The sequence below is a fragment of the Magallana gigas genome, chromosome 7 (genome assembly GCF_963853765.1).
Source record: "Magallana gigas chromosome 7, xbMagGiga1.1, whole genome shotgun sequence".
In the NCBI taxonomy this organism is placed as follows: domain Eukaryota; kingdom Metazoa; phylum Mollusca; class Bivalvia; order Ostreida; family Ostreidae; genus Magallana; species Magallana gigas.
This window is the reverse complement of record NC_088859.1, coordinates 21,715,107-21,733,073: the sequence shown is the minus strand read 5'-3', so window position 1 is coordinate 21,733,073 and position 17,967 is coordinate 21,715,107. Positions and strand designations below refer to the sequence as shown.

At 35.4% G+C, this 17,967-nt stretch overlaps 1 protein-coding gene across 3 annotated transcripts in view; it reads right to left on the bottom strand.

The window, feature by feature from the left end:
- The window catches only part of LOC105339109 (KICSTOR complex protein SZT2), a 56,505-nt gene that overhangs the window by 15,377 nt on the left and 23,161 nt on the right, over positions 1–17,967 (bottom strand). Inside the window, exons 21-42 of one of the 3 annotated variants that reach the window (XM_066065924.1) lie at positions 15,721–15,833; positions 14,131–14,288; positions 13,026–13,919; positions 12,550–12,799; positions 12,041–12,263; positions 11,189–11,243; positions 9,832–10,113; positions 7,918–8,143; positions 7,578–7,653; positions 7,195–7,386; positions 5,952–6,864; positions 4,813–4,951; positions 4,556–4,658; positions 3,400–3,682; positions 2,924–3,029; positions 2,246–2,319; positions 2,044–2,084; positions 1,756–1,873; positions 1,348–1,484; positions 801–965; positions 438–519; positions 15–182 (exon numbers count right to left, since the gene is read on the bottom strand). In XM_066065924.1, coding sequence (XP_065921996.1) covers positions 15–182; positions 438–519; positions 801–965; positions 1,348–1,484; positions 1,756–1,873; positions 2,044–2,084; positions 2,246–2,319; positions 2,924–3,029; positions 3,400–3,682; positions 4,556–4,658; positions 4,813–4,951; positions 5,952–6,864; positions 7,195–7,386; positions 7,578–7,653; positions 7,918–8,143; positions 9,832–10,113; positions 11,189–11,243; positions 12,041–12,263; positions 12,550–12,799; positions 13,026–13,919; positions 14,131–14,288; positions 15,721–15,833 — 4,798 coding nt within the window. The remainder of the gene's footprint in view (positions 1–14; positions 183–437; positions 520–800; positions 966–1,347; positions 1,485–1,755; positions 1,874–2,043; positions 2,085–2,245; positions 2,320–2,923; positions 3,030–3,399; positions 3,683–4,555; positions 4,659–4,812; positions 4,952–5,951; positions 6,865–7,194; positions 7,387–7,577; positions 7,654–7,917; positions 8,144–9,831; positions 10,114–11,188; positions 11,244–12,040; positions 12,264–12,549; positions 12,800–13,025; positions 13,920–14,130; positions 14,289–15,720; positions 15,834–17,967) is intronic. The other 2 variants (XM_066065926.1, XM_066065925.1) reach the window with 2 other exon arrangements.

Genomic DNA, 17,967 nt, shown 5'->3' with positions numbered 1-17,967 from the left:
GGTGGCCCACTCACCTGGTTTCTGGACAGTCCTTGGACTAAAGGGTGCAGTGTGGGTGAGGCAGTCAAACTCCTCCAGGGTCTCCACCTTGCTGTAGTTGGTTCGGGAGGGTTTGGGGCACCTCAACAGAGACACGCGGTGCCTCTGGCCGTCCACCAAAGACACACTCACACAGGCTATTCCTGAAATCAAGATCAGCCAGATAGAAAGTCAGAATTATCTAAAGCGAACTGTCTGGTTCTATTTCAACATGGTATTTATAATCTAAAAAAATTATGCAATTCTCTTCCTTAATTACCTAATAAATACCATTTAAAAAGTTTTGAAAGAAAACTGTTATTAATTGTGGAACTTTGAACAATCTTTTCTGACTGAATACATGTTCCCACATCAATTAAAAAATCCAGTTTAATATCCATGGCTGATATCTGCCTCACCTTTTCCTCCCGAGGAGTGAGGCCTGATGTACAGAAACACTTCATCATCAGAAATAGGGTGGCACACACTTCCAATCTTGTCCTTGAAGTCAAAGAGAAGAACATCACAGATTAATGTGTGACATATGTGGGCAATCTCTAACTCTCTTAAGAGCATGTGATCTCTACAGCGGACTATACAGTTCAATTCAGCTATTACAATTATCATAATAAGTGAAGAATGGCTGAACAATTTATCCTACACTAAGCCATACATAAAAAGGAAATTGGTTCCCTTATCCCATGGGATAAAATAGATTTACCACAGTTTCATTATTAATCAAGAACCACTGATACAAGTAAATGGTTTGAGTTAGATTGTACCTGGAATCTGTTCTCTGGCTTGTTGTCGGCGTAGTTCGGAGCGTGAGAGAACTGCGACATGTTCTGTTTTAGATAGTACATCAGGGCACAGAGTGGGATGGGGAGGATGCTGGGAATGGTCAGTAACAGCTCATGGCTCACGTCCTGCATTGGCTTCTGTATGAACTGTACACAGCAAAGGGAGGAACATCAGAGTCGTTGAAAAATCACGATATTATCTTATTGCACTTATCACACACATTGGTGTGCTTATTGAAATAATGTACCATGGCTGTATTTTCTCCTCTATTTCTATAAAGAAATTCAGTTTTGTTTGTACTGCTTCTGACAAAACCAAAATCTACATCTAACCAGATTAAAGCAATCTGTTTATATATTAAAATTCCCCTAACAAATGAAACTATTTTTGTCAAAAAAAGCCTCAGAACCAACATATACCAGTAATTTTTTTTTCTTGCCTAACATTCCCCTGCAATACTATAAGCATAAAACAAAATCATAAAGAGACTTTAGAAATTCATTGTATCCCTTTGTTAACTGAACTTGCCCTAATGTCGTCAGGCATCAGCTTGATGTTGGGGTTTCTACTCAGCTGTAAAGAAATGATCTCCAGCACTGCATCGTCTAGCTTCCTCTGGAGCATGTCCATCAAGTTCAGTTGTAGTTTAGTTCCTGCAATGGTCCCTTGAAAGTTATCAAAACTCATTGGATGGTTATCACTTAAATACAATCAAATCTGAGTCAGATTATCTGACTGTTCCATGGTCAAAAAACAACACATATCATGTCAGATACATGATATTTTGTTTATTCTCCTTTTTTTAAACATTGGTTCACGAGCTGGTGTGGGGAAAGATGGTGGATAGAAAGCCAACTGAACATTTTTTCTGTATTTATTAAGAAGCCTGGGTGGATAAGGAGAGAGTAAAGCCGAGTTCAATAAGTCAGGTTATACCTGCTGGTTGTACTCCATACACATCAATTACAATCAGATCCTGTAGCAGTCTCTGGGTGGAACTCCCTATCGAGGTCACAGAGATGGAGTCGGTGTCCTTGTCAGAAGCCAAGGTCATCTGAAAGTCACAAGAAAAGCATCCAAAATTATATACTTCCCAAACAAATCCTGAACTCAAACTGACACCATAATGACAATTAATATTAAAAGAGAAATTTTTCATTGTACACATGATAACTGGATTAGAAACCTACAAGATATCGATGAAAGAAAGAAGTAGATATTTACCTCATCTCTTCTGGCAGCAAACATTTGAGAACTAGACGAGTCTGTATAAATGAGAAAAATACACAAATTTAAAGAGAGTTAAATATGTAAAAATGAATGTTTAACGAAACTTAATTAACAAATGTAAATGGATGCTTATTTCATCTGGCTATGTTTTAATGATGTTTGTTGAATGAAACAGTTGTAGAGACATTCGACTCACCACACAACCCGATGTCCTCGGTGCTGATGCTCGACACTTGTCTGGACAGGATGCTCGGAGACACCTCTTGTAGTCTGCAAAACAACACAGTATTGATGTTACCTCACAATGCACTCAGTAAAACTTTATAGGATTAATAAATGAGAACCTATTGGTCAATTTGAACAATTAAAATGCTTTTTGGTGGTTTACTGTGGTTTCATAAATATTCAAGGGTATCAATTTTCGTGGATGAAGTGATAATCACAGTTTCAAGGATATGTAAATTCGTGGCCAATGATCCTATCAATACAAAAATGTTAATAGAAATTGCACTTTGATGAACATTTAATTTCGTGGATCAACTAAACAAAGAAATCCACGAAAATTGGTATTCAACGAATATTGATGAAACCACAGTATACTGAAATAAAGGTAGAGACATTGTAGAAAAAATGCAATGCTTATTTCAGCATGCTACTTTTTTTCCAGCTAAATTTGCTAATTTCAAAGAGCGTAAAACCTTTGATGGTGAAGATTAACATATTTTTGAAAATCTCCTTTACTGGTAAGTTATTCATATGAAATAAGTAAAATCACTTAAAATACTGCATGAACTATTTGTAGTGACCAGAGGCATTAAAATCAGTTTGCCATCAGTTTTCTATGGTACGAGTACATCTGATCATTTTAGTGTACCTTAGGTAATACACTAGATCTGAGTCGACCAGTTCTTTGACCACAAACATGTTCTTCCTGTTGTTTACAGAGAACTTATTCAGCACCGTTCTTAAAACCTGAACACCTGTCAATGAGAAAAATGTTATTCATTAAGTACATACCAGTATTTTCAATTTTTAAACAATTCTAACACTACATTATTTGTCCAACTAGGATACTGTAGCAGTTTCTGAATTTCTTGCAATACACCATTGCTTCTTTGCATAGTCCTCACTGCATACTCCTAGGCTTTAATACATCATTTCTACATTTCTATGCAATTGGTTTTCAACCATACCTAGCTAAGACCCATCATTGCTACTACATGTTATCTCTAGCAAAACCTCTTCATATAAATCATGGTTAAATTTGGTTAACTAAATAGACCTTGCTGCCTTGAAACATTGCTTTTGTCAAACCTATTGCTATAGGGTGTCCATTAACGATCTACCTACCTCTGCTGACGTTAGACCTCCCTGCCGGTCCCGTTTTGAGGCGGGGGTGGACCACGAACCTATGAGTCATCACGCTCTCACACTCAAAGTGACCGGGCAGGTACTTATTCTCTGCGGCCAGGTACTGCTGGCCGGTGAAGGTGTCCTCCTCATCCTCGGAGTGGGAGGAGGGGGGTTTCCCGGGGATGGTGTCCACCACATTCCATGACACATCTTCGTCTGCTTCAGCGACCAGCAGCTTCTTACACATACGGGTCTCGTACAGGTCGTTCAGGAGTAGCAGCTGCAATCAACAGACAAAGGGTTCTATTAGGTCTATATACTTTCACAATGGGAAGTACACAGATCATCTTTTTCAATAACATCTTCAATAAAACAAAAATATCTATTTTTTTATAAATGTAATTTGACACCACTTGGGCCATGAATAATTAATCTCTTGGATATCAGGCCAACATTTTCAAAAACAGATGCAGTCAGGCGGTGATAGATTTTTATTTCATAAAAAAAAGGATGCAGTATTTTTATTTTTATTTTAACAATGTGCAACTCTTATTCAAATCCAGAAAAAGCTATGGTTTAAAGCAAATAGAAAGTTACCTTGCAATGAATGTATCAGATTTATTAGCTCAAACTAATTGAAATAAATAAGTCATCAAGTTCTTCAAGAAACACCACAACTGCGAGACTTGAGAAAGCCATGTGTTTAATCATAATGGGATATCAAGTATAGTTTAAGCTACAGGAACTCTCTTCCTAAATGCATTTGAAGTTAAATGATGTTCTTCTTCATGTACCAAAAGTAAAATCATTGCTGTTGCGATCATAACTAAACACAGCGTCTTGCAACTAGATCGGCGGCCATTTGCAATTGCTATAATTAAATCTGAATCATCGCGATGTTTGCAATTAAGTTCTATCTGAGAAACAAAGAATTCATTTTTGATGGCCGTAAAAAAGGAATTGTTATTAATTAGTATTTCTTGTCTTTGAAGATTTTTTTTTAGGTCAAAATGGCATGTACCAGCTAAGTTGAAACTGAGTGGAATAAAATCAAAATGCACAGTTATCTTTATGCAATATATTTTTCTTGGAGTTTCAAACTTATTTCTTAGTAGTGTATATATAAAGGATCCTTGTTTCACAAGAAATTCACCTGATTGACTTTCCGACACAATGCCTCTATATTCTTTTTTACAACAGACAGGAGTTTTCTCTGTTCCAGTAAATCCCCACTCTCCTTTGCCAAACCAGTCTCTCTAAAACAAGTCAGACACACTTTGAACGGTCAAGAATACGCAAATGTTTTCTTAAATATTGCAAACTAAAATACTGTACTAAAGACACATACAATTTCTGATATCCCTCAATTATTAATTTGAATTCATAAATTAAACTGAGCTGTTAGCTGACCTTGTGTGATAGTACATGTCCACACAGTCGTCTTTGACCTGCAGGATGAGCCAGAACTCGGGGAAGGGATGACGGAGGCCGCTGACATCACTCAGGGCGGTGGTTCCATCCTCACTGTCACTGGTTCCCCCCTCATACCCTACAAAACAATGGTAGGTTCATCCATAACCTGATACAGTTCCCTCCATTCCTGACATACCTCCATCCACCAATGTACAGTAAACTTGGAAGTTGCAAAGTACAGAAGATAGCCACACATAAGTTTGGAAAATAACCAATGATTTTAGCATTACTGTATTCCATATTTTAAAAATTTACAAAGCAATTTGGCTGTTTATTCAAATATTCAAGTAAAATCCAAAATCTGACATATCTATTATGACTTGTTTCTGCCTTCCCAACATCCTTGTTAGAATCATAAAAGATTAGACAAAGGACTATGTGCGGTATGGTCAAATATCTGCCCCAGATTTCAACCAATTTTTAAATAGTATCGTATAAAAATGAAATCTTCACAAATCATTGTAAAGAGGATGCCTATAACTTTAATCTTGATTTTAGTCATCATTGCTCACTCGCTGTTTATCTATGACGTCACTTAAATGACCTAATTCCCGCAAATTTGCAAACAAAATGGTACTTGAGCAAGCCTGCGCTCGATGTTTCCCAGTCGAAAAACCATCGGAAAACACCCATATTTTGCCACAAAACGTCAATTTATCAAAATAATGCAATATTCATGACGTCATTTCTACATTATGACGTCACTGTGGTGATAACCTTTTACACCTTTATTTCCAATATGATTTTAACTATCTTTCACCTTATTTTAAAGCTCTTTCTGAAACTTTGATTTTGGGGGGCAAAAATTGCATAAAACCGCACTTAGTCCTTTATTTATTAAAGTATATGATTATTTTTAGTCTTGTCTTTGAAATTTTTGTGTAGTGGACGTAAAGAAATCTTATATTGTTAAGGCATTCAAGCAATAAATTAAGTATAAAATTTGAAAAAATATTATGTTTACTTATTTAACATATATAGAAATAAATTTACTCTTCCAGGATATAATGTCAAGATTTTGGTACGTATACATATAATAAAATATCTAATAATTTATACATATAGACCTTAATTACCTTCTTCAGTGTAACTCCCTCTTGAGGAGATCCAAGATGGCGTCTGTGGGACAGTGGAAGGTTTGCTTCGTGGTGTACCATGCCCTGAGGGGGCCGAAGAATGCCTGAGTCTGCCCAGGGAAGGAAGCTGAGGGGCCCCCTCAAAGGGCTTGATTGGCAGCACACTTGGAAGAACAGACGCTACACTCTGTTGTCTGCTGAATGTTTCTGTAGTCTGCTCATTGTGAAATCCAGCAAAACTAGATGATTTCTTCAGAATAGCGTCTGGAATTTCATCACTGATGCTGTCATATCTCTTGGTGAAGGGTTTGGAGGATATCAGAGGTCCTATGCCTGACTCCTGTGCCTCAGAGTTGCTGGAGGGACCTGAGGCGCTCTCTGACGTAGAATCCTCAGCATTGCTGTCTTTTCTAGCACTGAAACAGAATGTCTGACTGGCAGAAGACTCTTTTGAGTTTCTTCTTGAATCACTCTGTTTTGAATCACTAGAAAGAAAATTACTATCCGTAATCTCCTTCCTCTGGTGAAGTTCGACTGTTCCGCCTGGCGAAATTTGCTTTTCGAAACTAACTCGTTCCAACCTAATGGCTGGAGAAGGGTACTCGTCACTTCCACTGACGTCCGAGGAAAACTGTCTATGGTGACCAGCATTCCTAAAGGCCTCTGGGGACGAAAACCTTGGTGGAACAGAGGTCCTCAGAACCCCTGCCTCTTTGGACAGGAAGCTGTATTCCGTTTGGTCTGGGAGACTGTCCAAGGAGGCGCTCTGAGTGGCGGGGGTGATCTCTTTACTCAGCTCCACCAAGGCGTGCTTCAAAGCCTGTCCAATCACATGGCTCTTCAGCCTCACAGCAAAGTAGAAGTCTTCCTCTTTGATCAGTCGAAAACCATGCATGTGTAAACGCTCAAACTCCTGAAGATAAATAGAAATATATGTTTATGAAATCACAAATGGAAATCAAGCAGGTCTGCTCAACATGTGAAAATGACAGACTTAAACAAGTTTTGTCCATACAATACAAGAACTTTTAAAACAAGATTTAACAATCATTCAACAGGTTTGAATTCGGTTTCAGAGACTGGGATTTATTTCTCTTTCTATCAATTATTTCTTTTTGAAGTTAGAGTTGGGTTTTTTCACTCATGCACCTTCAATATAAAGCTCTGCACACTTCATTTTACATGAATTAAAATACAATAAACATCATTCGTTGAATATTCCTAAATAATTCTGAAGTCTCACCTCTCTGAACTTATTCAAACTACACTCTGAGCCATACACAAAATGGAGGGGTATGCTCTCGAAGGAACATGTGGGCTTTCCTTTGTAAGCCGAGTTCTTGATGTGCTCTGTTACATACTGAAGGGCGTCCCTCTTGATTGGAATTCTGTGTCGAAGTGAAGAAGCCACCTCGTCTTTTAATAACCACTCCACCTGTAATGTGAACAAGCATGGACAAAAAATGATTGAAACTGTTAAATGAGATCAGGCATCTACGCTATCCTAGCAAAATGATGATAAATTTCTTTTCTTTGAAAATACCCAATATAGGCTAGATACATCACCAACAGTAAGCAGAGAGTAGATAAAGATGAATGCATATGATTTTTGGTTGGACTGTTTACCTCTTCCTTGCATTTTATGACAGCATTGTGTTGTTGAACAGGTAAATTGGCTAAAGGATCCCCTCCTGTCTGGTGACTGTGGATAATACAGATTACAGATTATTATAAAACCACTGCTCAAAATACATTTTCTCTCGCGAAAGATTTAGGCTAAAATCAGGCTCCTTGGCAAAACAAACTTAAGAAAGAAAGCTAACTTTTGATCTCAGTCATAGTTTTCCAATAGACGTTCCTTTTGTAAAAGTGAGACTTACTCAAAGGATAGGTTGACCGAGTTTTAAGGGTTATTTTTCGAGTCCAATTGACACAATGCATGATTATAAGGTTATTCTCTACTTACCCAGGATCGTAGGAACTTTCCACTTCTGTATTCTCACACTCGGAGACTCGTGGGGACTGCTCACTGCTCACAGAGTTGTAGGAGGACGCCCGGAAATACGAAGGTCTCCTTGAGTTCTCAAAATCCATATCGGAGGGACTGGTCAGACAATTGATGTCCAGGGTTATCTTCAGGTCAGACAGGTTCAACTCCATGGCAGATATTTCCTCTGTCCCACAAAACTCCTCTACAACCAAAGCAGTGGACAAACTTGATGATTTTGAAGCATAAAATTGAATAAGACATATGTTGTCCTTGACTTCAATGCAAAATTCAAGGTGTAATTAGTTGGACCATAATCAAAATTTTGAAAATTCCTTTGGTGGAGTATTTTTATTTGATAACACCTTCAAAATGATATCATGATTAAGGATATCGGACCATTCATTTATTAGGCTGTTTAAAATTAATTCTACGTTTAATGTAACCCACGCGCGTAGGTTTTGGCGAAATTGTCGTTTTGGAAAAACAAACAAATCCGGATTTGAAAAAGTCGTTCCAGTTTGGGTTTTCATTTCGTGACTGAATTCTACATCCTGTATGAGAGAAAAACATGCTAAAAGACGGCAATGAGGTATTCAGATTTCACAATACGAAGAAAATGAGAGTCTATGCCACTATCAAAGTGAAGAAAACAACAATAATGGATCAGACAAACACATGATCGAAGTTGGCAGTAAAAATGGTCGAGATTGTTTAATGTCGGTTGTCAAGTCACAGAGCCTGAACCATGTTGAACCAACTTCCGCCCAAAAAAGGCAAAAATGAGGTTTGTTGTATATGTTGTATATATTTGTTTAAGTGGTCCATCAACAACTGAAATGACTACCCATCTTATTTAACCAAAAACTCAAAATGAGTACGGTTGTTATTTTTGCATTTTTTTAAGAAAGGGAAAGCTTAAGCAATTTCTTACCACCACTTACTGAAAAGATATAAAAAGACTTAAAAAATTATACCTTTTTCCATAGACTTCAATGTTTTTTAAAAATATAATAATTAAGGATGTAATACCTTTAAGTGAATCTATGCATTAAGTCAGCATAATTTACTGATTTAGATTAGAGTTTTGACACGATAATGACTGCAAATCCCTTTCATTTGAAATGTATCTACATTTTTAATAACATGTTCAGGAATAATAATTCATTCATTCACATATATAATAAGAAGAAACTAACAGGTGGCCAGGCTAAAGTGGAAGAATGGAGAGAAGTGGAATACACTTGTAAGGTGGCAGTTATTTCAAGAACCCTGTTTTGAGTTCTTAGAAGTAGGTACAGTGAATCTTGCAACACAACTTTGATATGTTGAATTTTAAAATGTGTCATTATGAAAATGTATGAAATAATGTCATTATTTTGATTGTAAATAATCTGTGAATCACATGTGTTGCGCAACATTTTATCTGAAAAGAAAAAGTTTTCTGTTACTATGTTGATGTAAATCCATTGGATGTACCACTTGATGTGCTTGCAAGTCACTCCACTTCTCGCCAGTATACATGATGTACCCACAGAAAGTATATACGGTAAACATAAATTACACAAAAGTATATGCTTTGAAAATGCAAAAATTAACATGGGCTGAATCCTACCATATGTATTATATGACAGTGTTGATGTACTGATAACTGAATGGGTGACTTTCAATAAATACACACTTGTTTGATATTTTTGTTTGTTTATTTTTTTCCTCCCTCCCTCGTAGGTTTTAAATTTTCATGTGATGTTAAATGAAGAATTAATTTTAAACAGCCTTAGGGAGAAAATCTGGTCGTTATACATCTAATACCTTAAATGACAAAATTCAATCCCCACAAAGATAAAAGAAACCAGACTATAAACTTTACTCCATAATGGCTGACACTTTTACCTATACATGGCACTAGCTTCTTCACAGAGATATTCTCATATTCTATTCCACTTTTGACAGTGCAGGTAAAGTGAAGGAACAGAGGTATGGAATCGTCGTCATTCTCCGCCTGCTGTATCTCCTCGCAGAAGTCATAATCCGAATCAACCAAGGACAGCGTCTCATTGGAATCCAGCTGTGACGCGATAGAGGCCAGATCCGGATTGTTCTTCTGGTCAGAGTCTTGCTCCAGTTCTTGAAATCCAATGCTGTCATCCAGTAGCTCTTCTGTTTTAATTGCTTCTTTAAGAGATAAAAATATTCTGTTTAATTCATTTTTATTTGATATGATGTAGATTGCTTTAATGGTGTTTAACTACTGCTATACTGGTGCATACATGTTTATGTCTTAGGTAATTGCATGCACTGTTTTCATCGAATCATAAATACATCAAAGAATTTCAGATTTAAAGCTCAATTTCTAATTTGGGTTAAGATTAACTCTAAACATAAAACGAGAGTTTTCATTGTTGGGTGAGAGCAATTTAACATTTATGCACATGTGTACTACGATATTCCTGTTACAGCGAATTACAGAATACCGGTAGAGTTTTCAATAGCTTGTTGGATTGCTCAATAGGGTATTCAATTTGGTCAGCAAGGTATCACATCAGGTTTAAATCTAGGTCATGTGATTACTCAGGTATGATAGCGATAAAGTGAGTTAATCTAGTAAACATTTGCACATTTGGGCCTTTTTTGTTTCTCCCTGTTGTCCTACATTACTGCTATAAAAGTCTGAACTAATTAAGCAGCCACAGCACAAAAATACTCTTAGTGCTGTATGTTGCACCAGGAATTGGGGAACCAAAATGTCTAATGATTTTTTGCAGGAAAAAAATTGCAAGAAAAAAATATCTCCGTAATTCTTAAAGTTATGCTTTTCTCTTTTGTGTGTTTCTTCAGAAATGTCTTTTGAATTACATTTTTTGGAAAACTAAATTCAAATTACTCCAAGCAGAATTGATGCTCTATAGAATCCAGTGCTGTCCAGGTGAACATTCTTTTTAAAGGTCTATGAATAGAATAGCTAACAATAGGAGAGAGTGTTCTAGAGGTTTTCTTTGTGCCAAATGAATTGGTTGAGTGCAAAATAACAATCTACACTTGGGTAACCACAGGACCTAGATTTAAACCTGATGTGATACCTTGCTGACCAAATTGAATACCCTATTGAGCAATCCAACAAGCTATTGAAAACTCTACCGGTATTCTGTAATTTGCTGTAATCACAATAACCACTACTGAAATTGTTATTCACTATAACCACGTTGTTATGTCTCAATCTTGACCTTTAAACTTTTGAACTTTGACTTACCTGATTTGACTATGTCAGAATGGTCAGACACATTTCTGGTGTCACTATCCTCATTCTGTCAAGAAACAATGCAACAACAATGAAATAACTTCATATCAGGTGTCAGATAATGAATCATTGGGATGATAATGTACAAATTCAGAATTCTTATCAAAATCTACTAGTCTTAAGTAGAAAAATCTGATTGATTAAAAATGAGTAGAAATAAAACAACATTAAGATTGTTTTATGTATTTTTTTTTTGGTCTTTCTCTTGATGAAACAAAAATAATATCATACCATATATCAGGTTTTTTCCGCATGTATCCAATTTCCGCTTTGTTCGCGACGAATTCCGAATTGTGGAAAATTATTCAGCGTAAATTTGATACAAAGTATTGTTCTTGTAATAGAGTTTTCTCTTTCCTTATAAACAGAAAAGTTACAGTACGGTGAACTGTATTCTGTTAGTATAGTTAGAGGTAAATAACAAGTATGTAAGTCTCGTTGTTTATTTAATAATCAATTGACAAGCTAATTAAAACGGTCATTTTCCTTGCCAAAACCCATGTCTAATTATACCTGAGCTACTGGAATATGTAATGGTACATGATCAATTGAACTTCTCTGCAAATAATTATTGGTTATTATTTAACATTAAGAAAATCGTGTAAATGGTTATTTTTCAGATACTTTTTCTCTCCTACTTTACAAGTTTAAACAATCATGAATTATAATTCCATCAAGACTTTGAAATAGTGAAAATTTGATTCGCGTAAATTTTATATACCGTTCTAGGTACTGATTCGCAGAAAAAACATGACTCAGAAAAAACCTGATATACGGTATTTGGTCGAAAAAAAAAAAACTTACATTGTTGTCCATGGGGGAGTAATCAGGACAATAGAAATAGTAATCATGAGCAGACGGCACCACTTTGAACCATTTATTGACAATGTCCAGGAACTTGTTTCTAATGATGTCATGGAGGCCAGGGTAAGTCTCACATTTCTCTGAAAGGGAAGGAGGGACAAGGCGAATACGCCCCCGGGGAATATGAAGCGCTGAGGGAATAGACTGACCAGTCTGCAGTTCTCTACAAAACAAGATTTATTATGCATCTAGCAATGTCATTTTTATATATATAAAAAAATACATTTGTTGCAACCTTTCAGTTCATCTTGTCAAAACTTGGCTTGACTTGGTTTTTGGCTGTAATTCAGTGAAAATATCCTAGGCATGCCAAAATTTGTGAAGATTACCGTAACTTTTTTTAATCATCTGCAATGTTTTATCAAAACCATTTCATTATCTCTGTAAACTGTTCTAGAATCTAAACCGCACAGAAGAACATGAGATAGAGATGAGATTTGGTAACCTACCCTTCCACTTCATCAGCGAACCTGACAGATGTTTGTCTCTTTAGGCCGTCCTCTCGGAGTTCAGCACTCTCTGCCACCACCACCGTGGTTTCCGCTTCCCTCAGCAGCTGCTGAAAGTGGCGACAGGAAGCATGCAGAAAGGATGTGGTGTCGATCTCAATGGGGTTTGTCTCCTCACAGATGTTGTTAACGGCCGCCATAATGTCATGATGATCCATTGGAAAGCCCTGCTGTATACTCTGAAAAACTCCTACAACCGAAAAAAAAGTTTATGCTCGATGTAAAATGATTAACAACACCAATCCTTATCATAATATTTCAAATGTCCACGGACAAAAATACTTATAGTTATATTAATGTACAAAAAATAGAACATTTTTAATCATACAATAATTATTTTACTTATTTACATTCAATAATTATTTGAGCTGACTGTGTAATGCAAATTTTCAATCCATATGAGAATCAAAATCTACCATTCAGGAAACTGCTGCAGTAGTTCTCTTTCAGATCAATACACTGTTGCATTAGATCATCCGTGGTGTCGCTGTTTTCAGTTGTGCGCCTCTCGTGGTGGGGTCTGATTGGACTTAACCCTTCTCCCTCGGCCGCACGGCTGTCTGCGCTTACGTCAACAGACAACTTCTTAAACACTGGATTCTTCACCTCCTCATCTCTTTCGAAAGTCACATCTTCAAATAAGTCCTCTTTGTTCGTGTAGTTCCAGGGGTTGACTAAGGAGTCAGTAATGTTGTTCATCTGACATTCATAAACATACACTGGTATTACATAAGACGTGGAGACAGTCTCCTTCTCCTCATCCACCATATCCTCCTTATCTGTCTCACTCTCAGTTGTTACTTCTTCTTCAGTGCCTTCCTCCTCTACTTTTTCTGCTGTTTGCCGAACAATTTCCTGTGACTTTTCTACAGCTTTATAAGTATCTTTTAAAGAATCTGTTGTCACTGACAACGAGTCTGGTTTTGTGTCTAAATTAGCGCTATGCAATTTCAGCAAATCTTCATAAGATGCTGGGATGAATTTCATGAAAAGCTTGCTGGTGCATGCAGAAGACACAAAACATTTCCACAATGGAATCTCATCCATCATCTCGGTCTGAGATGACTTACTTGGAGTATTTGGATCACTAGACACACTACTTCTTGTAGACATATTAAATGTACTGATATCAAAAGGATATTTATCTCTGTTTCTTGGTCTCTCACTTAAGACTTGCAGGAATCTTTTGGAATCTGAGAGGTTCAAAGGAATCTCTCGCTCCTTCCTGTCCTTCATCTTGTCAAATAACAATGAAAGCAGAAGATTGTTGGACCCCTTGATGTCTTTAAATGTTTCATCTGTCTCTTTCACTGTTAAAAACAGTATTCTTACAATATAAATATAAATTTTAAAACCATCATTCTTTTTAAAATATATTCTCAGACTGGTTATCTTGTCCATTTCCACATCGTTTTAATAAAAATTCCTTAAATTTCAATAACAAATGCAAAATAAATATGTCAAACTGTAAGGAGATCACTATCACTGGCAAACATCTGAGTGTTAGATTCATTCGTTTACCCAAGGTGAAGGAAGAGAAAAGCATTTCCGCTTGCTGGCTCCTGGGCACCAGTGAGAGAACGTCAAACACCAGGGGCATCAGGTGGATGTTAGGTAGGAGGGGGCCCTTCTGCTGCTCCTCATCATACGGAGAGCTGGACACAGTGTTACTGCAAATACTAACATTGTCAGGGACATGTGTTTGAATAAAATTCTTATTTAAAGGATTCAAATCATTAAAAATATACAGGACAACAGAATGACATTTTCTATTTCTTATCAGATGCACATGTGCATTGGAAGACTTTTCTACATGCTCAAAAGATTGAAAAATATTCAGTTTTGATAAGAAATTTTTAAAAAATCATTCTCAAGACAGGAGCAAACCCCCACCTCATCATGGCTTGAGGCCATCCATTTTTGGGAGTTGATTTTAAATCAACTCTCCTATGCAGTTACTCAGGCAAACCGAAAGTGAAACAGTGTTTGGACCTAAGCACAAACTGACACCGCTGATAACATAAAGTCCTTGAAAATAATCGATAAATTCGATGTAATGTATTCTTAAACATTGTTTTTCAAGGAAACTTATTTATAGATGCTTTGTAAATAGTCAAATTTTAAATGGTACGAACAATTTAGAAATTTTTTGTAGTCGTACATTGTTTGTATTCCTATGCCAGAGTTCAATATATCCATAAATCTCCGACAAGTAGAGAGTCTCTCTTGCTTGTCGTAGATTAACGGAGACACACAAACAGAGAGTCTCTCTTGCTTATCGTAGATTAACAGAGACAGCCGAGCGTTTGGTTGAACGAGACTAGAGCTCAATATTGCTTGGATTCATACTATTTCTTTGAAATATCGATAACTTATAAGTAGTTTGATGGAATTAATTCTTTGAATATTACACAACATTCTTGTCGGAGAATAATTCATATTTTAAAAAAATGTGCATGATTCAAATACATATAGGAAAGTACTTAAATTGCCATGCAAAATGATATATTGTTGATTCTAAAATAATAATCGATAAAATCAACTCCCGTCAGTTCTTCAGTACTTTGATTGTCATTGTTTTGATCACATTCATACTACTAACCTTAAAAAAAAATAGTTTTTGCTCATAGAAATTGATATTTCATAGTAGCTAAGGTCATGCTTTCAAAAACCTCTGGTTAAGTCTGAAGAAATTCTAGTAATTTCTGAGTTACCCGATTTCCTTTTTATCAAATTGGTAAAAGATTAATTTTAGACACTTTTTTTCTTCAAAACCCTGAATAAAAATTAGGCAAAAATTGCTTCATTAAGTTTTCAAAAGAAATTGTAAGGCCTATTCAAGAACCTTACATTTGATGAATGGCAAGGACTTCTTATAATGTAATAAGAATTCTGTCTCAATAAATCTAAATCTCAAAGGAGAGATAGTATAGTACTTTTCCACTAAATTAATTTTAGTTACTTATATTTCAGAAATAAACTATAATGACATCCTTTAGTTTATTTAAAATCTTTAAAAATTTTAAACTGAATTCGTTCTGACTTAAAATTCTTTGCAAATTCTAACTGGGGAACATATTGACGTCAGTACTTTCAGTACTTTGATTTTACCTTCCTTCAGGTAGCCATGGCAGGACTTCAAACACAGCTGGGTTCTGACACACATACTGCAAGTTCTCGAAGGTAACAAGACTAGACACACATTCCAGGTCTTTGGGGTAGAACTGTTGATAAAATTTACATCATAAAGCCGTCTTCTAACTCCAAAGTAAATCAATTTCTTATTATCTCAAATATTTCTTTGACACAGCCAAAAAATGTTATTGGTAATTTCACTTCAAAACCAAAACTTTCAATTGCTCACCCTTTAAAGTGTAAAAGAATTCAAAACCTGAAGATTATATGCTCAAAAGCAATGCCTGTATACTATGAAACAATATCAAAGAAGTATTAAGAAGATGGCTTAAATTCTCTTATTGAAAAATTGTAAGTTAACATTTAGAAATGATATTTACATATAAAAAATTCAATCAGAATGACAATAATGTATATTTTCTTGATGGTTTTCTTATGGGAAACATAAGCGCAACTTAGAACAATCAAAATTTATTTTTCAATACATATATGGTGTACATACATATACATCTTATGTGCTCTCAGAATCAGCAATTTTTACCCCCAAAAAATAGGTAAATAGTGGGGAAAATTTAACTTAATGATTTCATATTTCTCAGTTAAGGTGAGTCCCTCCTCAAGTGACATCATCACTGGTAGTTCTGTATACAGTTTATTGAAAATATGCTATTATTATTACTGATTAAGCACAGAGTAATTGTACAGACCATTTACCGGTAGATATTTTGCTTCACTGCGGTAATCGAAAGTTTCTTCAATTTTAGAATCTGATTTGTTTAGACAATGAAATGTTTTTTTGTGGTGGCTCATGTGGGTTTGAGGTAATGAACACTGCATGCAGAATAAATACGGTACATAACCTGCATTTGAATTTTGCAATCATCGCTATACCTTTATAGGCTAAAAAGTACATATCAATCAATCAATCATTTAAACACTACCTACTTGTGTTTAAAGGTGAAAGTTTTAAAAAGTTCTAGATTTATTACACAATATTCATTTGGAGAAAAGAACTATATTTGATATGGTCAAATATCTCCCCCCCCCCTTTTTTAACCAATTTATAAACAGTATCGTATCAACATCAAATCTTCATAAAACAATACACAGAGGGTGTCTATCACATTTATCTTGATATTAGTCATTATTGTCAATTAGCTGTTTATCTACGCAGACTTCACCAAATTGGGCTTATTCCTGCAATTTTGAAAATTTTCCCTTCATATTGGTGCCTTTGGAAGCATAGAGCGCAGGTCTGCTGAAGTACAATTTAAACAAAATTTTTTTCATATATTATACACATCAATGTTAAAAATGGTTTGCTCAATGTTTTCCAGGTGAAAAACCATCAGAAAACACCTGTATTTAGCACTAAAACATTAATTAAAATAAAACAATTCATCTACATGAGGTCATTTCTATATTGTGACATCACTGGGGTGATAACCTTTTATATACTTAATTTCAAAAAATTTATTACTATCTTTTTTAAAATATCTCTATGGAGTTTTAATTTTGGGGGCAAGAAATGCATAATACTGCATAAAGTCCTTTGATTTGAACATTGCCCTTAGATTGTAATTATATGTTTGAAACATTATTTAAACATGCATTTAATAGTAACTGTATGAAGAAATTTTGCATTATTTATATTTTTAAAGATTGAACTTTTTTTATATTTTGCATACAAGTATAGGTATGTAATTCAGGAGATTAGAATTGCAATATTGTGTTTCATAATTCATTGAGGGTTTGCACATGAGCAATATCCACAGAATCCATGACAATTGAGCTACTATGATTCATATTAAATTTTTTTTTATCATACACAAAATATCTGTAAAACGTATACGCATGATTAATGCAATAAAGCATACCTGTATATGTAAAAATACATTTAATCAATCCTACGTACTTTCACTAAATGTAAGGTTTGAGACAAATTTCTGTACACAGTTAGTAACAAAGCTATCAAGGTTCTCCGATCCTCAGCCTCAAACTATTTTTTGATCCTAAAAAAAAAATAGGTTGTACCGGTGTAACGGTGGCTCGAACCCCTTTACCTCTAGGAAAAAGGTCTCCATGGAGCCACTAAACCAAGCAGCTCTTTGAATGGCTTAAATTAGTGTAATATTAACACTTCAAAACTAATTAAATTTGTCTATATAAAAGGCAGATTTATGGTAAGGATAAAAAAATTCCAGATATAAATTTTAGAGTTAT